This window comes from Rhinopithecus roxellana, chromosome 17 (genome assembly GCF_007565055.1).
Source record: "Rhinopithecus roxellana isolate Shanxi Qingling chromosome 17, ASM756505v1, whole genome shotgun sequence".
Lineage (NCBI taxonomy): Eukaryota > Metazoa > Chordata > Mammalia > Primates > Cercopithecidae > Rhinopithecus > Rhinopithecus roxellana.
This window is the reverse complement of record NC_044565.1, coordinates 15,525,404-15,550,506: the sequence shown is the minus strand read 5'-3', so window position 1 is coordinate 15,550,506 and position 25,103 is coordinate 15,525,404. Positions and strand designations below refer to the sequence as shown.

The 25,103-nt window shown below is 39.0% G+C and overlaps 1 protein-coding gene across 1 annotated transcript in view; it reads left to right on the top strand.

Annotated features, from left to right (window-relative positions):
- Nucleotides 1-5,873: 5,873 nt before the first annotated feature.
- LOC104668948 (neurexin-1-beta) overlaps nt 5,874-25,103 on the top strand; it is a 320,192-nt gene continuing 300,962 nt past the window's right edge. Inside the window, exon 1 of the mRNA XM_030921397.1 lies at nt 5,874-6,126. Within this exon, the coding sequence (XP_030777257.1) occupies nt 5,874-6,126 (253 nt within the window). The remainder of the gene's footprint in view (nt 6,127-25,103) is intronic.

Genomic DNA, 25,103 nt, shown 5'->3' with positions numbered 1-25,103 from the left:
TGGACTGTTGGTGGTTGGAGATGAAAGTGTTCTTCAAGATAAGTAAACACTTCATAAATAAACTTGACTTTTCTGTAACACAAGTTTATCATCTGAATAATAAAAAGATTGTAGTAAATCTCCAGAGATGCTTTTAGCCCAGCATTATTATTATCATTATTATTTTCATTCTCAGTGCTCTTACTCTCATTTTCTGATCTTACTCTTAGGGACCTGCAATCATCCAGAGGGATAGCAGGATCAGGGGTTTATCTTTACAACTCTCCAGAACAAACCCTCTTCTGAGTCTACCCCTCTTTACTGACTCTCAGTTCCAACTCAGAAAAGTAGGTACATGGATATGTGGGGTCTGCTTGTCTTTTCTTTATGCTGATACTGGTAGAAATGCAAAATGCAAGACTGACACTCTTCTCATTTTTAATTTTTAAAATATTAGTGCTGCCTGTGGGTTTTAATATACTTCCCCTCTGCTGTTTTCAGTGTCTACTTTTCTGTTTAAAAAGCTTAATACTGAGCTTTAAGGGTTTCCAATTAAGCTTAAGGAAAATATGAAAAGGATGAAAGTGTCTGCCGGACAACCATCCTGTTTCTTGACACAAAAAGGTTGATTTTTGCAATATGAAGAAATAACTTGAAATGGCCTGTCTTCCCATTTCTCCAGAATCTCCCTCTTCTACTCACTCTCCTCTTCCGTCTCTTTCTATTTCTTCTGTCTTTTCCTCTCAGCTTTCAAATCCATCTCTCATTTTGTAAATGTTGTTCGACTTAGGCTACTTGTATTCATGTTCATGATAAATCATCAGGTGTGAGTGGGCTTAGGAGAGCTTAGCACATACAGTCCTTAGATTCTTTTAGGTAAATCTCAGTAGCCATGGTTGTTGGTGGCAAGTGAGTGTTGACCCCGTTTCCAAAAGTTCACACAAGTACAGCTCGTAGTGAATTCAAGACCAAGACCAAATTCTGCTACAGATACAGACATTTACTAATGAGTAGGCACAAAACTTTATAGCCTGTTCTAGAAGCTTGGTGAAGTTCCAGCTCTTCATTCTTTAAGGTACCTAAAAATAATGTCTTGCAAAAAATGGTTTTCCTGAAGCAAATATGACAGTATTTCAATGGTAGCACCCACCTCACCATCTCTCTGAATTAAGTGACTAAGGATTATTAGGGATCAACAATAGTACCTACCTCATATCATTTTGTAATGATTATGCAAATTAATTCATTTAAATCACTCAGAGTAGTGTGCTAGAAATAAGTGTTAGTTTTTATTATTACTATTATTATGGAACAATTCCTCATAGCAAAGGGTGAAAGGCCTCTTAGAGTCACATACCCAATTTATATAGACGTGAGGTATGTTCAGGTAAAATTTAGTTAATTCACTCATCTTGCCTATTAATGATTTCACCAAGGATAACTTCTTCCTTACTTTCATTGGACAAATTTACAAGCCCTTAATTTCACCAGTGATAACATTTTCGACAGATATTATAACTAATGAGCACAGCCACATCATAATTAGAGATGATAGTAGCCCAAGGCTTCTAGAAACCACCTTTGTCTTCTGTAATTCTGACTGAGATGTTGGGGCATAAATTCCTGATAAAGGCACTGACACTCTCGGGGTACAGACAGTGTTAAGAAACATTTACGTCACACTGTCTGTGCCGAATGTTTTTAGAATAAATTACAGTTAGCCAAAAACCGTGTTTCCTCCAACCAGTTCTTTAATCACCTGAGAACAATTTGTGAGATGCTGCCTCAGTTTCCCTTAGATAACACAATTGCAAGCACAAAGACTGACTAACTGAAGAGACACAAATTAATGGGTACACACAAGCTTTATTTGCTTCATCCAGATTAGTCATGCTTTTGCCCACAATACTTTTTCCACACTATCTAGACAGAGAATTGCTCCTTGTTCCACAAAATTACAATCATTTATAACAAATATTGCTGTATCTGTAACACAGAATCCACCCTAGAACCCCCTAAGTATTGCAAAGGTGCCCTAGACATCTGCCTGGAAGACTACAGCTACAATTTCTTCTTTTGAGGCAGCCATAAATATTTTCTCTTTAGCTCTTGAGACTACCGTAAAACTAAGATTTCTGGCCTATCATTTCTCTAACCCTGCCTTTATGTCCCAAGGCCCCAGACAATATAAGACAGGTGAGGGAGTAGGGGAGGAGGGGAAGCATCTTCCTAATTGAATGTTCTTGGGAAAGTTATTCTCAATCTTCTACCCTTATTCTATTTCTATGGCTTTTCGTTATACAAATCACTCTCCAAGATCCCAGCCCTATCCATTCCTAGCAATCAAGAGAATAACAAATACAGTTGATCCTTGTTATTTATTTGTAGCCTGTGGCACTTTGGTGATCCGTAGCAAACATGCAGAGAATGGCAAAGCATTTGTGTTCTCAATATACATGTTCCTGGCTGAAGTTGAACAAGACTATTGGCTTCCTTCTTGTTTCAGCTCTCACATTGTAAACAAATGCGCTATTTTAGGTCTTTTTAGCACCACGCTTCTGTGCTTTACTTTGGTGACTTTGCTGTTTAAAATGACCCTCAAACATAATGCTAAAGGGCTGTCTAATGTTCCTAAATGCAAGAAAGATGCGATGTGCCTTATGGAGAAAATACATATTAGATATGCTTCTTTCAGACATGAGTTAGAGTGCTTAGAGTGCTGCTGGTCGTGAGTTCAATGTTAATGAATCAACATTATGTATTAAAGAAGGTATCATTATCATTCAGAAATACATGAAACAAGGTAATGGATTGATTCAGTGATGAAAAATGTGATCAGAGATTTGCAGGAACCATAGCCCTATATTTCCCATAGGAGCAATGGTTCAGTATTTGCTAATTCAGTGTTCACAGCGACTTTATTTGCCACAACTACTGTGAATAATGAGAATTAACTATAAATACTAAGAGACTAGATATATTTCACATATGCTGGACACTAGAGGGAGTAGGAATGAAGACTTGACTTTTGTCCCCTTCAGGAATCTACCATTTATTTTGGGAGGGAAGGACAGATTAACACAATATATGAGGGTATTGGAGAACAATGCAATGCTCTACATATCTTTTAGATGGAAGGCAACTGAATGTATTGTACATGGTGATCAGCTTGAGTATGTTAGACCTGTATGAGAGAAGAGACATAATGCCTTCATTGCAGGGAGCATTTGATATATTTTAAAGAACACCAACATTAAATATTGCATGATATCCTTTCTACCCTGTGGGATTGTTAGGAAAGATAGAAACATGACTATTTTATAAAGGAAGCCACAGTGCCTCAGGGAAAGACTCGGTAACTAATGTGATGTAACCAGTAAATGGTGGCATCAAAAATGCAGCACAGATTTCCTAACTCCTAATCCAGTGCTCTTTCCATGCTAACACTATGAAATATCAAATTCAGAATATGGACCTGTGGTCTTGAAAACATACTGTGTGGATGATTTTCCTTTTCTTTTTGAGGCTCTCCTTGATATTTTTAAAATGAATAATCACGACTCTTGTTAGTGAATTAAAATACATATGTTGCAAAATAACAAAAAGAATAAGAAATCACTGGGGACAAGGGCAGAAACAGTTCACAGTGGAAAATGATAGATTTTGCTTCTGCTGGTCTTTGAGCAGCTGTAGAAGGTTGAGAGACATGGCATATTTAAATAGGTAAAAGCATTGTGTTTAGCAAAGCTGAACTGTTTCAATCAATATACTACTGAAGAACTACCTTTTAGTATAATAAAATAAACTTTTGACAGGAATGTGAGATGTGTGATTGATACAGGTGTGATTTGGGGGCCGCTGGACACTATTTATATAGTGGGCATCAGAGTCTTATGGTTGAATCTGGGAGTCTCATGGTTGAATCTCAGAGTCTCATGGTTGAAAGTTTCTTTCTTTTGGCTTTAAATAGAAATAAAGACCCCCCCCCCCAAAAAAAAAAAGTCTGGCCACTGGACATGTCATAGTTTTTTATCATCTTTTGGAAACCAAGGAAATGTTTAAATCATAGTCCCAAGTCTTAATCACCAGCTTCCAGTGCCTGTGGTCCTCCTAGCCAAGTCCACTTGCATTGCTAGATTTCTACTCTTAAATGTATGCTGGCTTTGCTGGTCTTTCATCTAGGACACACAGCTTTCAGTTAAAGATGCTGTATTTCATCAACAGCATATAAATGTCCTCTTTCCCTTGGGGGCACTAGATTTAGGAATTTTCATTTCCTGATGCTATTTTCTTTATAAGACAGGATGAGAGAAAGGAGGAGTTCCACCCTTAGCAAAGATCATCACAGCGGGGCTTCTGAGAGATCTTGGAAGTTCTTAAATATTCCTAAAATACTGACTGAAATACAAGCAATTTTATTCATGCCATTTCTTTCTTTTCTGCTTTCTTCCTGTTTCTCTCCTGACCCTTCTCGTCTCTTCCCATTCTTCCACTTTCTGCCTCTTCTGCAGCTGCCAAATTAATGCATCCTTTTCCCTCCTTGTGAGTTTTGGTCCCCTGAACTTCCACTGCCTTATATGAGATATAGTATGGTAGTGGGAAGAAGAATCCTTGTTATGAATAATGTATGTGATTAACAGATCATCGCAACTGATGCTTGAGTACAAGGTGTCAAACCATATTTAGCAGATTGGGTTTAAACACCTGGTAGAACAAGTTTGGTCCAATAAAAAGACCCGAATTCTATCCCTTTTAAGATCTCTAAAGACACTGGTTACATCTAAACCATTGGGTAGGGGAAGGGTGCCATTTGCCATTGTAGTTCAGATGGAGGGATCACCTGGTGAAGGGAGAGTTGCTTTTTAGGTGTTCCCGTTTCGACTTACACGTGTCCCTTTGATGCGTGGAGAATGCAAGGGAGAGGCAAAGCAGGGCGATTTTCGTGGGAAGCTAGACCAGCCTCCCTCGTTACATAGGCTCGTCCTCTGCATTGCATCCGAGCTTCAGTGATTTGCTGTTTGGAGACTGCAGATTTGCATAGAGCCCCTTGCTTCACCAGCGTGTGTGGTTTTTCTTTTCTTTCTTTCTTTTTTCTTTTTTTCTTTTTCTTTTTCTGTTTCTCTCCCTTACTCCTTCGTCCGCATCTTCTTCTCAGCTGTCTTTCCCCCGTTCGATTCCCACTTCCTTCAGAAGGGCGCACTCTTCCCTCTGAACCCCTCGCCGGGCGTAAGTGTCAGGAGGCGGCGGACGCGGAGATTGCCTCGGGAGCAGGCGATGCGCGCCGCTGCTCCGTGCGCAGCCCGGGGGAGGCTGGCGCTATCGGGCGAGCCAGCCGGGGCTGAATGGAGGGAAGGGGCGCCTGGATTCCATGGGGTCTACTTCTGTCTTGAAAGGAGGTTGGGCCGGCGAAGTGGCCTCCCTAGTCCCCGCACACAAAGCTAAATGGATTTACCTAGTGGATTCGCGGTGGATGGCTGTCATGTAGAAGTGAGGACCCTCCGGGAGGAGCTTTAAACAATTTCTCTGCCCCCCACCCGCCAGCAAGCACTCTCGCCCGAAACTCTTTGGGAGTATCTCTTGAGAACCTGGAGCCCTGGAAATCTGGGAGCAGCCACCCGCTCCGTGCTTGCCGTTCCCGGGGCTGCCTTTCCGGACAAGCCCCTCTCCAGCTGCATTCGCCTCGGCTATGTTTCGGATTGTTTGGGGTGCTAGGCACGGCGGACTCCAGGACCCCGAGAAGACTGTCCGAAGGAGGGAGAGGATGGGTGCCCTGGCGCGGTGAGGCGGCCGGCCCCTCAGCCCACCCCGCGCCGCCCGCTACCCTGCGCCCTCTCCTCTCCCCACGCCCCAAACTTTGCCTCCAGCGGCGGCTGCCCCTCGGCGGGCGCCCCGCCATGTACCAGAGGATGCTCCGGTGCGGCTCCGAGCTGGGCTCGCCCGGGGTCGGAGGAGGCGGCGGTGGCGGCGCAGGGGGGCGCCTGGCCCTGCTTTGGATAGTCCCGCTCACCCTCAGCGGCCTCCTAGGAGTGGCGTGGGGGGCGTCCAGTTTGGGAGCGCACCACATCCACCATTTCCATGGCAGCAGCAAGCATCATTCAGTGCCTATTGCAATCTACAGGTCACCGGCATCCTTGCGAGGCGGACACGGTGGGTCTGCGATGCCAAGTTCTCGCGGGTTACCCCCTTCGCTCCCCCCTTTCTACCCTGCACTCACTCCTGGGCTCCTAAGGCTCAGAGAAATGGGAGCTCGACAAAAGGGAGGTGCATTTGGGTGTGCTTGGTGCGAGACACTTATCTCTTTGAAGACAATAGAAAGGGGATGGGGGAAGGCGTCGCGGGTGTTGGTGGTGAGGGGTGGGAGGGGCGTTCCTTGTCGAGGTGCTAGGAGAGAGATGTGGGCACCTACTAAAGGACCAGCCCGGGTCGCTCGGCTGGGCCCCGTGGGAAGGGGGCGTCACTTGCCAGAAGGTCACTCAGTGGCCGGATGGGGCGCCGCGCTTAGCTAAGGGACCTGAGCACCGGAGAGAAGAGGGCTCTGCAGAACCTTTTGTCTGTGCTGTGTATGCTGCCCCACCTCCTGCCCATCTTCTCTGGCCCGGGGGAGGGAGAGATTCCAGCCCGCACATTCCTCCAAAGTGCGCCCAGAGTGCAGTGACAGCAAAGCAGTCCTGGGACTCACTCAACAGGAGGCCGATTACTTTTGCCCCCACGCCTTCCCTTAATTGGAGAAGGTAGGAGGGCAACCGAGGCACCCCCTCTAATGCGGGCCAACCCTTACCAGGGATGGAGGGGACCTCTGGACACCATTCCCCTTCCATCCACTCTGCACATAAATACATGCCTTTTCCTTGGTAATTAGGCTGAGTTCTTTTCTAAATGGAACAGAGAAAGGCTTGACTACACATACCCATCTCCCTGAGGATCATGTCTGAAGGCTGTTGGAAAGAGGGAGGTCTTAACTTCCTCCTTCAGTGTTTAATGCTTTTCAAGAAGGGCAAGTCATTCAATGCCGGCTGGGCTAAGCCCGGAGGTCTACCTGGAGAAGGAGAAGTTAGAGCTAAGGGAAACTATTCTCCTAATGCCCTGTCACTTTGAAAATAGCTAGAGTGTAGAGAAAACCCTTGGTTGGCAGCTTTCTCCTCCAGAGTGACCAGCACTGTGAGGCCGGGTTCCTCTAATTTTCAGATAAATGTCTATTCCAGATTTCCCGAATTGCCAAAAAATAAAACATCAATCTGGTTTTGTGAGTCGTTCCCCACTCCCAATTTTTCTTCTCCCCCAGTGTAAAATGCACTCTTTTAGAAAGCAGAGTGAAAGTTGTGGGCAGTTTTTTTTATATCCGTTTTCCACCTCTTTCTTGCAGGACCGGTCACCTTTCAGACTTGTTTCAGCTGGGAATCTTTTGCCCCACTCCTTATGAGTTTGCTCTGCCCTGAGCAGATGCTGGTGCTACCAAGATGACCCTTTATTCCATGGATGCGGGGTGGGCGGGGGCTTCCTACCTGGGGACAATTCTGGTTAGATATGAAAAACTGTAGCATAATCTAACTGAAGAGAGACCAAGTCCTAGCAAGCCCACTTTGGGAGCACAATAGAAAAAAAAAAAAAAAAACACACACACATCCCTGTGGGTTCTAGGAATTGGTTCCTTTCTCCTTCTCCTAGTTCCCTCCCAGGAATTCTCTCCAGTTAATAGTGTCTAGTATGGAGACATGAGTGATGTCCCAAGCCGGGGATTCTTTGTTATAAGTAACAGAGATTAGATCCCTCTGAAGGAATAAGGAGTTTCTGGTGATCTCACCACAAGCCCACAGTATTCTAGGAGCTTGTTGCTCCTTTTACCTGAGTGCAATTCTCAACCACTGCCCTGCCTTTGTGCAGAATTATGTGAGTCCCGAGGGATGGAGGCGAGCCAGGGTGCAGGAAGGGCAGACAGAGCGAGGGTGGGTTTGTGCGGTGAGGCAGATGGGGATATGCAGGGGGTGGGCACCTAATTGTGCCAGTGGGGAACACTTGGCTAATAATCTCATATGCAACTTCTCCTTTTCTGTGTCTCGGCTTCTCTCCAGAGGGATGAGGCTGCTGGGAACGTGGGAGAGGAGAAGACCAAGGGGCCCTGCTGCAGAGTGGGGCACTCCTTTTTCCTCTCCACTGCAGCTTCTACCCCAGTCAGGCGCCGTCTGCTGGCCTTTACAAACATTTCTTTCCCTCCAGAATACAGTGATTGTCTCTGCGTGTGAATGAAAAATCAGAGGTGCCTGTCATCGAAAAAGAGAAAGAATAGGATAGTAGAGAAAATTGTTGTGTGTATAGTGGTTGGTATTATTCTTTTGGGTCAAAGAACTTTCTGTTTCCTTCAAAGGTTCTGTTGTATGGTCGTGTTTGTGTATTTTTGGAATTCTGCCCACCCTCCTTCACATTCACTCTTTTGGAAGAGGCTACACCTCTTCTGATTCTTTGTTTCTTCAATCAGAGGCACAAACTTACCTGTCAGTAACCAACCCCTGCCAAATAAAAGCCAGGTGTGAATTTTTCATACTTCATCCTTTCCCTCTTTTGAAAATAAAATTAACTTTATATAGAACAATCAAGGAACATTAGGATAAAAAAAATAAGCCTCTTAGGGTGAAGGATGGAGATCTGGGGTGAAGTGTGAGTGCAGAGGGACTGAGAACACGGTAGGCAGGGTGATGGCTTAAAGATAAACCTAATAAGAAAGAGGTGATGTTGAATTTGTTGGGTCAATAGCTCTCTGAATATTTTGCTAATTGTTGGGACAAAGGACCCACAAGTAAAGAACCCTTGAGCCTAATAGATGAGGGTGAAGGGAAAGCACACAGGTAAATGACAGTATGATTAATTCATAGCTGAAAGTCAAGACAGGTGAAAATGAGGTTTTGTTCAACATCTGAGACTGTTGCAAATATATATGGCTAGATGAACACATGAACTAGGCTGTGTGGTTGTATTAGAATTTCTGTGAATCATAAGACATTTTCTTTCATAATACGGAATGCATGTATATGCTTGAATGTGTAAAATAAAAATTTGTGTGTGGTATATTTTAAGGAATAAAATTGAGTCTCCTATGTTTTGAAAACTGCTGGGTTGACTATCCAGGTTCATTCTTCTTCATTTTCTCATCTTGCCATGCTTCATTTGCACTATTATGAGGTGTCACTTACAAGGTTTGCAGGGTGCAGAGAGCGCTCATGGCTACCCAAGTATCTTTGTGCAAGCTGACCCAGTTGCAGAGATTATAATGAGGATTTTTCTTTAAGTGCCTGTGAGAAGCAGGTTTTGAGAACGCTGCAGAGTCTTTTTATATTTTGCATTTGCTCTAAAACATAAATGGTGAAACTACCTCCATAGAAAAATTGTGGGTTTTTTTCTAGTTAAATAAAGGGAGAACTGTGTGACTGTAAATGATAAAAAGCAAGCCTGTTTGTAATTAAGAATGCTACTTAACGCCAACAAGAGTCCAGAATAGACCAGTGTGCTCAGCCAGTACTGCTTATGTGATGTGCCATATGTGGGGAGCATGGAATGATGTCAGTTAAATGCTTAGGTTCCCATCTCAGCTCCCAGCTTTTCTAAGTGCTTCTGCATACTTTAGAAAATTAGCTTAGAGTCTCTCAATAATTTCAGGAGATAAAGGAAGGAGAAAGCCACCAGTGCCAGCCTTTCTCCTCCCACAAATATGAGCTCCGGAAATTATATTGCCATGATTAGCTTACACTATTAAAGGGCAAAAGGACTTTCCCAGAAGGAAGTGTTAACAGATTTTAAAAGTATAGTTTGTAATTGAAGTTACTTAATGGTGTTATATAAGGATAATAATTATATCTTGAATTTATAATGTTTCTTTTTCTGAGACACTTTCAGTGCACATACCAAACTTCTAAGAGGATGGGTAGGGTTTCAGAGTGAGTTTGAATATGATTTTCCTGTAGGGATACTGAGGCATACCATAAATAGGCCAAAAGACGGAGCCAGATGTCTATTCAGAGTCAAAGAGGAATTAGAATCAAGACCTATGGCCCATAGCCCAGAGCAATTCTATGAGCTCAGAGGTTTTTAAACTCTTAAACTAAGGGGGTCCTCTATGCCATTTAATGGTTGATCTCTTAAGAAATAATTACAAGATACATGGTCCAGGGTTTTGCTTCAAGCATGTTTTAACACTAACGCACACTGTTAGAAAGCTGATGGTAAATCATTGGAGTCCCGCAGATTACTTCATTGATTCTGCTGGGGAGGTTTCTGTTTCTCTGTTTTTCTAGGAGGCAGGAGGTTACTGTTTCATAGTATCCCTTTACTCTTTTGTGTGGCAACCAAGAGAGCTAGCAAAACCTTTGACAATATTCTCTATATTGGGGAAATATTTAGCTTTAATGTTTAATATTAATTAGCTGGTAACAAATTTATATGTGTGACCTAGAATGTTTTTGGCTATGACAATTCTGCTGAAACAGACACTGCTGTTCCACACCTTTTCCTTACTTTGGGTTCTTGGACAACATTTTTCATCGCTTAAATGTTGTTTTCAACAAGATGGCCAGCTAATATTTTTGGAAGAATCTTTGAATCAATCATGATCCAAGTAACCCTGGCACTTTAGAATAATTTTTGGTTGCCTAAAACTTTAATAGATTTATTTCTTAGATCATTCATTCATTCATTCAGTAAATATATCATAAATTCCTACTGTGAGCATGTGTTTGTGTTTGTGTACCATGTACCGTGGAGGACCAGAGAATAATAAGGGTGAGAGTCAAGGTGAGGTTGGAGGAAGCAAGATATCTGAGGCAGAACCATCAAGAAGTTTACAACTTAGTTCTTAAAATCCAAGCTATTGTTGGAAAGAGTTTTAATCCTTAAAGAGGCAAATTCAGTTTTTTCCTTACAAATAGGTAATTTTCAAGCATAAATGCAAAAAAACATAAGGTTTATGTATATGTAGCAATCATCGGGGACTCACCATGAAATGATCTGATAAAAACATCAAAATAGTAAATTTTATCTACACCACTTTTTATTGCCCTTCATTATTAATGTTCTAGAAAGAGCTCTTTATACAGTTGTTTTCCACCAAGTTGCTGCATGTATTTTTTCTAACAAAACATACAATTTCTACTTTTCAAACAGATATAAGGCTTGTTTTGTAAATGTAGTTAAGATAGGCATTCAATGATTTATATTTACACTAATTATAAATAATTAATGCAGATTGGTCTGGTGAGATATTTCTCAGAAATATATCTGTGTAAAAATTTGGCCATTGCCATTTACTATCACTGTATAAATGTACTAAGCTGCTTATCTTTACTAAGAATGTTTTCTCCTTTTATAAAATGAAAATACAATCAGGGAAGAATAAATGAGACCATGAATTTAAAAAGTGCCCAGACTATAATAGGTTCCCAAAGGTTCCCAATGTTTTTCTTTCTTTTTTTTTTTTTTTTTTTTTTGAAAAAGAAATACTTAAAAGAGACTTCAGAGTACATGTAGGGGAAATCTAGACCTTGAAATCAGAAGACCTGAGTTCCTGTCCCAATTCAGCCAGTTATTAACTCATTGACTTCTGGAATTCAGTTACCACTTTGAACATCCTTTCTTTCAGCTGTAAAGTTTGAGGATTGTATCCCTTTCATTTTATAGATGTGACAACAGAGATGTAAATAATTTAAGTGAACTACACTCATAGAGTCATAGCAAATTAGCAGCAGAGATGGTGGTAAGACCCATATCTTCTAACTCATCTTCCTCCTCCTATGGAATACTCTTCCATAAAGCCTGTGCTCCAATAGAAGGGAGAGCCTGCACTAATTCATCTACACTCTCACCTGTACACTGTATGACTAAAAGCAATCCTTTTCAGACAATTAACTGGGATTAGAGGCTTGGTCTTTAAGAAGAGAATAGAGCAACCAAACTTGGTTCATATAGAAAACCAACTTTCCTCTACTGTTGACCATCACCACAGTCAGCCCTCAGTGACTCATTTATACTATAGTGTGTGCCTCTTTTAAGAAAAAAAACACAATTTATATTTTGAGATGTTAACAATCCCATCATTAACCATAATGAGCATGACTTTTTAATATTGTTTTGTCATTCATATTCTTGTTTTGTTGTTCCATTTCTCTTTTTTTTTTTTAAATTGGACTAGCAGACCTCTAAGATCATTTCCAGTTCTAAGTGTCCTTTGATCATAAGCATCTCTTAAAATCCTCATGCTCTTGTTGCCTTTTCCTGGAGATGTGTTGTTTCTAAACATATTGCAACTGGCGATATTTTTGCAAAGATTAAATTCAGGTCCCTTAAGCCATCCAACTGTCATCATTATTCCAGGAGTGGCTTATTTAGGTGCACAGGAGCCATGGTGTGGTGGTCGGGCTGAAGGTGCGTTTGGCCTAGTACTTGTCTCACAACTGAGATCTCAAGAATTTCCTCTTAGAAAAGCACCTGCTTCTTTCATTTGATCTTTTTGCCCAGCCCTTTCTGGTCTATGTAGGGTGTAGAATATCTCTCTGCATAGAAGCTTGTAATAGCCTTTTAAAATATTCCATTCTCCCACCAAATACAAGATTTTTCAGTGTTGATCATGTAACAATGCATTCCCTTAAGCTTTTGACAGAACCGAGTGAAAACAGCTATCTTTTAAGTGTATATTTCCACAGTGCCTTCATGTAAAGTGTCTCATTTAATCATCATCACAACCCTGGCAGGGCTTATGATCATCATTTTGCTGACAAGGAAGCAAATTTAAGCAGGTGATGATTATGTCAGGGTCACTTAATTAATAAGTAGCCACAGTACATTTGCTTTTCAATGACAATATGATAAAAGGCAGGGTTTGAAAAAAAAAAAAAAAAACTAACAAAACCCAGTGTATCACTGTATTTAAATTAGAAGGCCTGAAATTTGTCCCAGCATTGGTACTTTCCAATTCGTGTCCCAAAAAATGTTCCTCATTAAGAATAAAATTAACCATAAAAGAGTAGCTAACTCATAGTTATTAAGAATTTCAAGTCAATATAGATGTGAAATTTATATCTGCATTTCAGTGGAAGGAATTTTATCTAATATTACCTTTTGATACCTAGTCAATATGTAGGAAGATGGAGATGGATTAATAAATGAGGACTGTTCTCAAATTCGGCTTAAAGGGTTATGCTCAGGCAGTGATAAGGAATGCTATTAATTAAATAGTAACTATTATACTAAAAAGCTTTAACACTAGACGATGGTGATTCCTGTACAGACTTCCTTTTAATCACCAAATATACAAGTAGATAAGAAGACCCTGCTGCATTAATTGTGGGAACTTAATATCTGTGAGATTTGTGAATTTTGACTGAGGCAGTGTAGAAAGGTGTTTCTCCAGTGTATTTTCAAGATATGTAGTTATGCACATGTTAAGTTTTCTCTGAACTTTCTTTGAATCTTGTAGCCATTTTTATTGTGAAATTCAGAATATAGGATTCTTTTGGGCTCTGACATCCCCAGTTCAAATGTATTGTATAATGTGACTGACATTTTTTAAAGCAAGGTTGTGAAATTTTAAATGTTCTTATATACATTTGGTGACTTGTTTGTCAAATAATTAAAATTGGTAAAAGTATTATGATATATCTCTGAAAATCAGCAACTATAAAGAAAGAAATTAAATTAAACGGATTGTAAAGGAGTGCTTTTTAGTATGTGGTAAAATACAAGGCAGTGAAATTTACTTATTTGGACATCACTTCTGCATGTTTTTTAAATTATTATTATTATTATCTGGGTTGCCATTGGACTAACAATGGTACATGTAATTATTTATGTAGTTTAGCCTGTCTTGGCTATTAGTTACTGTCTTGGTTATTAGATCTGGTCATCATGGCATATTTTTCTAGATGACTTCAGGTTTCAGAGCTGCTTAAAGAGAAGTACTATTTTTAATGCTACTTAAAACAGATAATTTGAGATTCTGAAATCTTTAATTTTATGTTAAGACTGAAAAACCTAAAGTGTGGATAGTAACAGAGCATAAAGCAGCTCACTAGGAGTTTATTGTGATGCTGTTCTAAAAAATACATTCAGGAAAAGTGTGGTAGCCCAGTGACACAATACTCTCACAGTAACCGATTAGCACGTTTTGAGGGGGCATGAAGCAACACATTGTTTTATCTTTTTTTTTTTTTCACTTTCTAATATAAAACTATCTAAGCATGTCTGAAAGAAGTATATGGTTTTTCTGAGGAACTTGGCTTTCAAATTTTTCAAGATCCTGTAGTTGTTAATTGAATGAATGCTTTAGTTCATATCTATGTATGTATATCATTTTATGTATAGTTATCCTTTTCAATTATAAAATATATTACAATCTAGTGTAGAGAAATAATACTGGAGCATGGCTAATTTAAATACCTCTGAGAATTTTTGCCTAGAAGATGTATGTAGAGATTGAACCTTCTATTTGGTTTGCAGGCCATTGTTTGATAGCTTATTTCCTTTATATTTCATATTCATTTCTGAAAGTTATCTCATATTGGCCCATTTATGCCTTCATGGTAGAAAAATTGATCATTTTCTAGATTACATCTTTCTGAAGGTGAAGCAGAGAAACTATCCTCAACAGTCTAAGCTACATTTTCTTGAAGTCCACAGTTAATGTTTTCAAAATCACAATGTGCTGTATCAGTCATTTTTCATGTGTATGTCAAAGTAGTAACATATGCTGGAATAAGATGAATAATAAATTAACCTCTGTCAGCAAAGTGGCTAATTGGACATGCTGTTAAATATGCAAATAATGTATTTGGTTTCCCCACTCATTCTCTTTCTTGGGACTCGTTCTAGGTGAGATATAGAGTTGTTGATGCTGCTGGTTGATAACCTTTTGTGCCATAACTAAAAGTGGAACACTCTTGATGGGCTTCTGATAAACATCTTCATACAAAAGTCTTGTGTTAATACACAAGGTATTGATATCTGGATGCCTTTAATGACTAGACTATACAAAAACAGTCTATTTGTACTGTTAAAATTTTGCCTCAGTAATCTTATTTCTAAATGTAAAATTTGTGTTTTTTCTTTTTAATAGAATTAAATTTTATTTTATTTTTTACAGAATGAATTAATTCAAATCTTGGCTTATAGTGAGGAAGTGATTAAAAATATTGTGAGATTACTTCACAACCGCAATTCTCCCTCATAAAAGGCTCTGCAGAGAAAGAACTAGAGTTACATAAAATGGTAGTAAATGGCCAATTATATCATTTAGTTATTGAATAATCATTCAGTGCTTATTATATGCCAGGTGCTTTTCTAAACTCTTAACAAAATATCAATTCATTTAATCCTCACAACAACTTTATGAGATAGGTACTTTACTCTCCCATTTTACTCATAAGGATATTGAGGCAGAGCAAAAGATATAGTTAAGTCACCGAAACTGAAGTTGTAGACCCTGGATTCAAAGCCAAGCAGGCCCATTAGAAAGTCCATGCTTTTGGCCAGGCACGGTGGCTTACCCCTGTAATCCCAGCACTTTGGGAGGCCAAGGCGGGCAGATCATTTGAGGTCGGGAGTTTGAGACCAGCCTGACCAACATAGAGAAACCCCATCTCTACTAAGAATACAAAATTAGCTGGGCATGGTGGCCTTTGCCTGTAATCCCAGCTACTCAGGAGACTGAGGCAGAAGAATCACTTGAACCTGGGAGGTGAGGTTGCAGTGAGCCGAAATCAACCATTGCAGTCCAGCCTGGGCAACAAGAGCAATACTCTGTCTCAAAAAAAAAAGAAAAGAAATAAAAAAGAAAGTCCATGCTTTTAACCTCTACATTATGCTGTCAATAAACATAATTTATTCTGACTGAGCATTTTGTTTTCTCCTCTAGCTTTTATTGCCAGTGGTTCATAACAGACCCACAGAGAATGACTATCTGGATTTACTTTGTCTAATTTCCAACAAGTCATTTCTCTGAAGGTTTAATGCCTTATCTTTATCTTCCAATTAGTTTTTAGGCGTTGTGATTCTTAAGTACACAGGGCATCGAGAGGCTTCCCTGTGCTTCCCTTCCTCATCACTTTATTTGTTCTGACTGATTTATTAATCTCAATTGACATCTGTCACCACACCAAGAGTAAAGGAGTGATTGACTTAAGATGTTTATTAATGTTTATTAACTACTTTCATTCTAGTTGGCAAATACTTTCCCTACCAAATTGATAATCTGCTGTGATAATAGACTAATTTGCAAGTGCAGTCATGATTTACAATTAAAAGGGAACAGTGGTGATGAGTCTGATTATATGATTATACTCTCCTGAGATGAAAGGAATCCTGCAAATGGTTAAATAAAATTGTATAATTCTGAAGGCAGGATATAGAGAAAAGGCTGATGATTAATACATTTCTTTGAGTATTCTAATTTTAATTATGGTCTCTTAATTATGAAGCCTTAAAGATTTTAAAAATCAAATTGTGTTGTTTCTATATGGATGGTATTGTATGACTACATAGAGAATTTAAGCATCTCTACTACTCATTTTTAATGAGTTTCTATATTAGGCTATAAGTTGGAGCAACATTCAGAAAGGATGGTAAATGCTTTGAAGTTTGAGTCTCTTAACTACATTTTTAGTAAATATTTTTTTGTTTCTTCAATTTAACACCAGAATTTTTGTTGTTTATTTACTGGCATTTCACACATTCCACTTAAAATAACATTACAGGAATTCTGGAATTCCCTTGTGACATAAAGGATTACTCTTTTAATTCTCATTGCATCTACTAACTATCTGACCTTGGGCAGTGTCTAAACCTCTGAGCCTTGGTTTTCCCTGGAGTGAAATAGGGCCTCTGTAGGACTGTTGTGAAGACTTGATACTATGTAAACATCTGGCACAGGAACTGATAAATTGCTGCTGCCCCTCAAGTGACAGATGAACCCCTGTCCAACAGTGGATCTTTTCTGCTCTGGAAAAAACTAGAAAGGACTTAGCTTAGTTATAATGCAGACACCTCTGAGCTTTTTAAAACACATTTCATTCTTATCATTCTGGACTGATTTGGTAGATTCTTTAAGTAAAAGACAAGGGGTTGAAATTGAGATCCCTTCCTGGGTCTGATTCTTCCAAAAGAGGATAACACAGATGTTAACAAGAGGATATTGTGTAGTCACCCAACAATTTGTATCCCCTTTGTCCGTGTGGGAGTTAAACCAGGACACCTGCAGTAGAACTGAACTGTCAAGGCTATTGCTGCAGTTTAGTGTTGAATATTTTTCTCCTTGCTCTCTTAGAACATTCCTTTAGAATTTAGAATAGGCCTTTTGAAAATAATGGCAGGGGGTAGAGGGAAGAGGGTAAAGATGATGAGGAAAGACTTACGAAAATGATTGCACCTTTTTTGCCCAATCAACTCTGAAAATGTCAGCAAACACAAAGCTATCTTTACCTGGCTGGATTACAGCTGCAAGAGATTTCGGTAAGAGAAACAATGCTTCCTAGCCCAGAATTGCTAATGTCACTTCTTTTACTGTGGCCATTTTGATGAGTATACCATAGCCAAATGCTAAGAGTCTAGCATTTAGACAGAACACAAGCATTTCAAAATACCAAGTCAAATGAAAATGCTCAGCAATTGTAATTTAATTATCTATTTTTAAAGCATAACTAGCGAATTTCTTAAAATAAATGAGTGTTTTAATAGGAACTTAACATCCATGTTTGAATGTTTTCATCCTCTTTCTAAAAAGAGGTTCTTTTGGGGACTGTGTATTAGACAAAATTTCATGCTAGTTTGAGGCAAATTTATTTAAGCTTTATGATCACCTGGGATGATATATATACTTTGGAACTGAATCACTTTACAGAGTGTCCCATCACTTTCTCTCCCCAGAGTCTGAAGAAAGCTTTTAAGCTGTGGTATCAACAGTCAGGAGTCCTTAGGATCAGAGTAGTTCAGTCAAAACAAGATATGGTTGAGACAAGAAGCTGATATGATTGAAGTTGTCTATATTACCCCTCCTCCAAGGTTAACTTATAGTGGTATGTAAGTGCCAGCAATAAGTTTAATCTATGAAACCATGTAATTTGGATTTTCTTCTAAATATCTTAAAATGACGATTTTCTACATAACAGATAATAGTGAAGAGTATCCCTGGATAAAGCATTGTCTGGCTCCTCTGGAACCAAAATGAATATAGGTCCCACCTCACATATTCATACATTCCCTAGTGTTTTGGAGACTTTTGGAGACCCTTGTGATGGAGTGCCTGCCATTTGGGAAATAGAACCTCCAAAGAATATGACTTAGCAATCTGTGCTAGGGCACTGTGGGTATTTAGAAATCAGAGAAACATTTTCCAGCAAGGAAATCAGTAAAAGCTTCATGAAAGATATAGGCTTTTAGAGAAGCACTGAAAGATAGGTATGTGGTAAATGGAGAGAAAGGCAATCTTACGTGAGCATGAGCAGAAAACACTACTTTAACTTGTGCTTTTAAAAGAAAACAACAATGCAATAATTACAAATTCAATTTTTGTTAGTAATTCCAGACAAATGCAGCTTACTACTGAATGGGTGACTTTGTATGCATGTGTGTGTACGTATGTGTGCGTATTTTGCTTATACGTGAGGCCTGTTAAACAACATATGCCTAGTCCTGATCTTAAGGAAAGACAGTAGCAAAGAGACCTAATTCTTAGTTAAGTTGGAAAACACAGTGCTGTGCTCCCTAGATATTGGCTGGGAGTTGCTAGAGAGGAGCATATTCTTGAATGAGGGCCAGACACACACATATAGGAAAAAAGCTCCCAAAGAGCAGGGCAGGGCTCCATCCTTCCCTTGTGGATGTCCTAATATCCTCACTGTTAAAAGTCCTGCATCTACAAAGAGAATGGTGAAGGCAAGACTTGCAGGGAGTTGACTCTCTGTTTTTACATAATTTCATTCAGTCAGCCTCCTCATTCACAATATGCAGATATTTAGGTTATTACCAAAATGTGGGTGTTTACACACTCTGCTGGCAAATCAGTGTTTTACTGAGTGCCAAGAATGCAGAGACCAATCAATCAAGTGCTTATCAAGTGCCTTCTGCTTGGAGTAGGACATTCTGTCACTCTCTGCCAAAAGACCTAAGGCCTAATAGAGGCCGTCAAATCCATTCTCTTGTCTTTCACGCTTAACCTTCCTGCCTTGTGTTCTTTCAAACACCTTCGGGAGGCCTTGCAGTATCCTAGAACAGACATAGGAAAGATGGGAACCATCTCTTTTCCATTCTCCAGTTGCTTTTCTGACACACCAGAGGCCCCATTTGTACCACGACATGGACTGGGTGGGCACACATCCTCCTTCATTACCAATTTCTATAGGAGTCTGTTAGATATCCTGCTAATAGTGGGGAGATGTTTGGTTCATTTTCATTTTCACGTTTGTAGAGCTTTCCAGGTTTACACAGTGACTTTTGTTTTAAATCATATGATATCTACACAAGCCTGTAAATTAAATATGGAAGATGCTTGCCCCATTTTGCAGGTGGGGCAACATTGCAACCCGGTCACTTTAAGTGGCCTGACCTAGTCGCATGTTTGTAACTGGCAGAACTAGGACTATAACCCCATAAGCTGGTTTGAAGATTCCAGGGCTGCTATTGCCACCCACATAGGGGAGCACAGGCTGTTTTTAGGCTATCCTCAAAAGATCAAAGAGATGAGTAAGTCAAAGAGATCAATGATTCTGCAGGGATTCTGGGAAAGAAACACTGAAAGGGTCCAGTCTATGTGGACTTGCTAAGCTAGTAGAAAAAAAAATGGGTTGGTGGCTCTTTGTGGGAAAATAAAATAAAGGTAGCAGTTGTTGGTGTGATGGCCAGGATTATTGATTGACTTTTAATACGTTTTGTTAGTGTGACAGTTTAATTTTTTTGTTGCTTATTAGTTTTTGTCTTTTGGAAAAGAAATGAGGATTCCAGTTTGAAGGATGAGCTCACTGGCTTTTGATCATTGTTGAAATAACTCAAAAAATATGCATACAACCCAAGAAAACACTCAGACTGAACATCTTTGTTTAATGCTGTGATGTTTTTTAGATGAACAGTGACAAGAAGCTACATATAATGAAAATGGCCAATTACTTGCAGGAAATTATTAAAGAGCACTTGGAAAATTGAGATATTCTGTCAAAAACTTGATAATTTAAAGCATTGATTCTTCACAAGAATGGAAAAGAAATGTACAAAGAGAGTCTTACTTTGGAAATGCCTTTTGCTTATTATAGTATGAAGAATGATGCCTAGCTGACAAAATGGTCAACATTTTCCCTGCAGCAGAGATCTCTCCAACTAGGTGAAGATGAATGCTTTCAGGTATCATTAGTGAGCTTAGGAGATGATGTTAAGATACATCCAGTCCGTGTTTTTTAAAGAAAGGTCCTATGCTTTCAAAACAGAGCTCTAATTTTCCTGGATTAAATTTCCTGAAGACAGGAAGTATGGTTTTTGTTATGTCTCAGTGTCCAAAAGTAGATTTTCATAGATACTCAAATGTTTGGAGAAAGATTCCTAAATAACCTCTTCTACTCACACAGAAGCAATAGTATGTTCATTCTGTTAGTCAGAATTTACTTTAAAGCTAGCTACAGTTTGCATGGTATGGTTTTTAAGCTATAATAAATTGCCTGCAAAACCTAAATATTCCTCCCATTACCTGTGATTTCACCATTTACAATTCATTTCTTAGTACCTCGATAGTTTTTATTAAAATCTGCTGTATGTTGAAGAGATGTAATACAAAGAGATATAATGAAATTTTAATTCTTAAAATTTAAACTTCTTCAGAATCACCTAAGGAGTTTACTGAAACTGCAGATGCCTAGATTGTACCTTTAAAGACTCTACTGAGTAATCTGGGGGTAGGGCTCAAGAATTTGCATTTCTAAATATCCACTTTAGGAGATTATAATGTAGACGGTCCTTGCACGATTGTTTGAGGAACACGACCTTATGCTGTTATGAACTAATATCTTCAAGTTACGACTTTTACCTCAGATCTTTGCAAGCCTCCAGCAGGTACTGTCTAAGGAGCAATTCTTAGCAGTGATGGTTTCTCTTTCAGAAGATGCAGGAAAATCACTTGAATACAAGGAGAATGATGTTGGAAGTTACCTAAAACCTGATACCTTCACGTTAGTGATCAATTGATGTTGATATACTGCTAACAAGGATACTAACAAGTGGTTAAATCTATAGCTCTTCTCTTAGAATGAACTGTTACACATAGAAAGTATTCATATAGGAAGTAGACTGCAAGAAGATTACCTTTAAAGCCTCATAGACATAGTTTTGATGGAATAGAACCTCCCTAGGTACAGCTGCTTCTTTGTTTTTGGTGTGGAGTTATGCTTTTGAGGGTTGTATGCATGCACACACACAACTTTTAAATCTCAGTCTGCATTCTCCTTTTGTCCTTCCGTATAAACACTCTTTGGTCCTCTATTCTCAATATCCTTTGAAAGGATTAGTCTATAATGCAGACTAAGGTGTTTCTTTTTATTTTGTAAGGGGAAAAAAGTCTCTTAATAGTTAACACTTTTTCCTTTGACCAAGAAAGCTTTGATGCAGGTGTTATTTGCAGCATATATTTTATCATATCGAATTTATAAAGTTTTAGATTTTATAGTGTGTTTTCCAATTTTAGCCTCCTTTTATGTTTGTGGTTTTTCAACATTAAATCTTTTATGAACTGCCTCTTTCTTGGTCTTAAATCATCTATACTTTTCTAAAAACAATGACATTATTATTGGGTTATAATTCTGCATTCTTTTTGACTTTGTATGGATGACAAAAACACCCCTAGAATCAGAAATGGAGTACAAAGTGGGATTTTAGCCAGTAATTACTTCCCACACCTAATTTTACAAATGTAGACTCTGACACACAAGAATGTTAAATGTCCAGCTCTAGGTTTCTTTCCTAGCACTGTCCCACTTTTCCTTCAGCTTTATTAATGAGTCAGCACACTCAGAATAACCTAACCATATCCAAGTGATACTTTGTGAAGAAGTTTAAATCAGGTAATTCCCATGACAGTAAACAACCTCTGAGAAACTGAACAAGTTTCCCACTTACAGTTTGAAAATCTTTTTCTTTAGCTACTTTATTCATTAAAATTTTCTTGAACTGAGAGCAGTCATATTTCCTGTGTGCACCATTAAGCTGACAGTTTAAAATGTTTCCTTGCTTAATTTATATGACTGTGGAGTTTTTTTTTTTTTTTTTTTTTTTTCTTAATGGAAAGAAACTAACGTCTGGGTTGGGGAAGGGTAGGAGTAGGTATTGGAAGGAACATTCTAATGTGAAATCCCTGGGGATGTGAGGTTAAAGCAAAAGGACGTGGCCTTGTTTTAGTAGCCCATCATCACTAACGAAAGAAGGAAAAGGAGAGCCTATGTTTTTAAATTCTTTCTGCCAAACTCTTTACGGCATTTAGAGATCATAGACGTTTTCTATAACATTTGTTATTAGTGATTATAATTATCGCTATAGAGGATTTGGAAAACAGAAGTTTGAGAACAAAAATAGAACATCCAGAATCATATCTAAAGAAAATCACTATTAAAATTTTGTTATATTCCCTTCAGTAGTTTGCCTTTATATATTTAATCATTTAAAAAAATGGAAACCTACTGTGCAGACTGTCTTGCAACCTTTTTTAAAAAACTAATAATGTATCATAAACATCTTTTGTTGATATTAATTTCCTTCTATAGTATAACTATTTAGAGATTCTGTGGTATATTATCTAGACTGCACTTATTTTACCAGTCTTTTTGATATTGGACAGATAAAGTATTTCCATTAAAAATTTTATAAACACTGGCCGAGTGCGGTGGTTCACACCTGTAATCCCAGCACTTTTGGAGGCTGAGGAGGGTGGATCACGAGGTCAGGAGTTCAAGACCAGCCAGGCCAACATAGTGAAACCCTGCCTCTATTAACAATAAAAAAATTAGCCGGGTATGGTGGCACAGCTACTCGGGAGGCTGAGGCTGGAGAATAATTTGAACCTGGGAGGTGGAGGTTGCAGTGAGCCAAGATTGTGCCACTGCACTCTAGCCTGGGTGACAGAGTGAGACTCTGTCTTGGGGGAAAAAAAAAAATATATATATATATATATACACACATATATATATACACACACACGCGCACACACACACACACACACACTACTGTTATATATAATAGTTGAATCAAAATATTTGTGTTGTGTACAAAGTATGGAAATAAGTTAGAAGATCTAGTTATTTTTAGATTTTTAGTACTCATTGCCAAACTGAGTTCTTCTTCTCTATGTGTTTCTTTATATTACTTCCTGTACTGTATGGCACAATGGCCCTCTCAGATTGTAATTACTATTTTCAGTCCTTATCATTTTATAAGAAGAAAGACCCTCATTGTTTTAACTGTTTTACACTGTTGTAACTTCCACTGTGTTTCAACATCTTCACAGGTGGATTTGCCAATTGTATTTCACCAAATTATCTGTTCATTACCTTTTTGGGTCAGTCTAGTGATGTGTTCCTTTTACTAACACTGATTTGTAAGAATTCTTTATTGATGTTGTTTGTTAGCCCTTTCTTATATTTCTGTATATATGGCTAACATATTTTTCTCAGCTAATTACTTGCCTTTTAATTTTGTTTATGGTGCTATTAATGTATAGGAATGTAATATTTTCCTGTATTCAGTCTGTTGGTATTTTTCTGTATTGTTAACTTCTTTCCTAGCCTTCTTATCTTCTACCGCTTGGAGATGATTCTGTGTGTGGAGGCATTTAATATATTTCCACAGGCAGTGGGTATTGAGCTAGCATCTACTCAGATAACTGTGCTTGAAATAACAAGAGACAAGATGTGTTAAAAGGGTGACCAAGCAGTTCTGGGTCAGGAGTCAAGTGCGTGAGGCTCTTATTAACATAGTGAGGTTTCGGAATTTAGGAGAGGTGATGGAAGTTTATGGCAGTGATGGAATTAATAGGAAATGAATAGAAGTTTCCAATTCTTTTTTTTTTTTTTTTTTTTTTTTTGAGATAGAGTCTCACTCTGTTGCCTGGGCTGGAGTGCCATGGTGTGATCTCAGCTCACTGCAACCTCTGTCTTCTGGGTTCAAACGATTTTCCTGCCTCAACCTCCCTAGTAGCTGGGATTACAGGTGCCCAACACTACGCCAGCTAATTTTTTGTATTTTTAGTAAACACGGCTTTCACCATGTTGACCAGGCTGGTCTCGAACTCCTGACCTTGTGATGTGCCCACCTTGGCCTCTCAACATGCTGGGATTATAGGTGTGAGCCACCACACCCGTTTGAAGTTTCCAATTCTTAAGAATGCTGCAGCCTGGAGAAGGGAGAGTGAGGGAACTAAACGTTATTAAGTCCTTCATCTCTTCTGTTACTAGCCTTGGTGCTGAGGTGTTTACTCATGCTATTCAGGGGTGTCCATGATTTTGGCTTCCCTGGGCCACACTGGAAGAATAATTGTCTTGGACCACACATAAAACACACTAGCACTAACGATAACTGGTGAACTAAACAAAACAAAACAAAATTACAAAAAAATTCATGTTTTAAGAAAGTTTATGAATGTGTGTTGGGCCACATTCAAAGCCACGCTAGGCCATATGCAGGCTGCAGTTTGGACAGGCTTGCTATATGATGTCTTTCTTTTCAAGATGCTCTCTGTTGTATTAATCACATGTTAACTGCTTCATTTCAACAACAAAAAATCCTACAAGGAAAATCAGAATACACCTATAAAAAAAATATAAGAAAAAGAAAATAAGTGGCCATGTAAGAAAAAGAAGTGGCTGGGCACAGTGGCTCACACCTGTAATCCCAGCACTTTGGGAGGCCAAGACGTCCAGATTACTTGAGGTCAGGAGTTTGCGACCAGCTTGGCCAACATGGTGAAACCCTGTCTCTACTAAAAATACAAAAATTAGCCAGGCAAGGTGGCTTATGCCTGTAATCCCAGCTACTCAGGAGGCTGAGGCAGGAGAATCCCTTGAATGTGGGAGACAGAGGTTGCAGTGAGCCGAGATTGCTCCACTGCACTTCAGCCTGGGTGAAAGAGT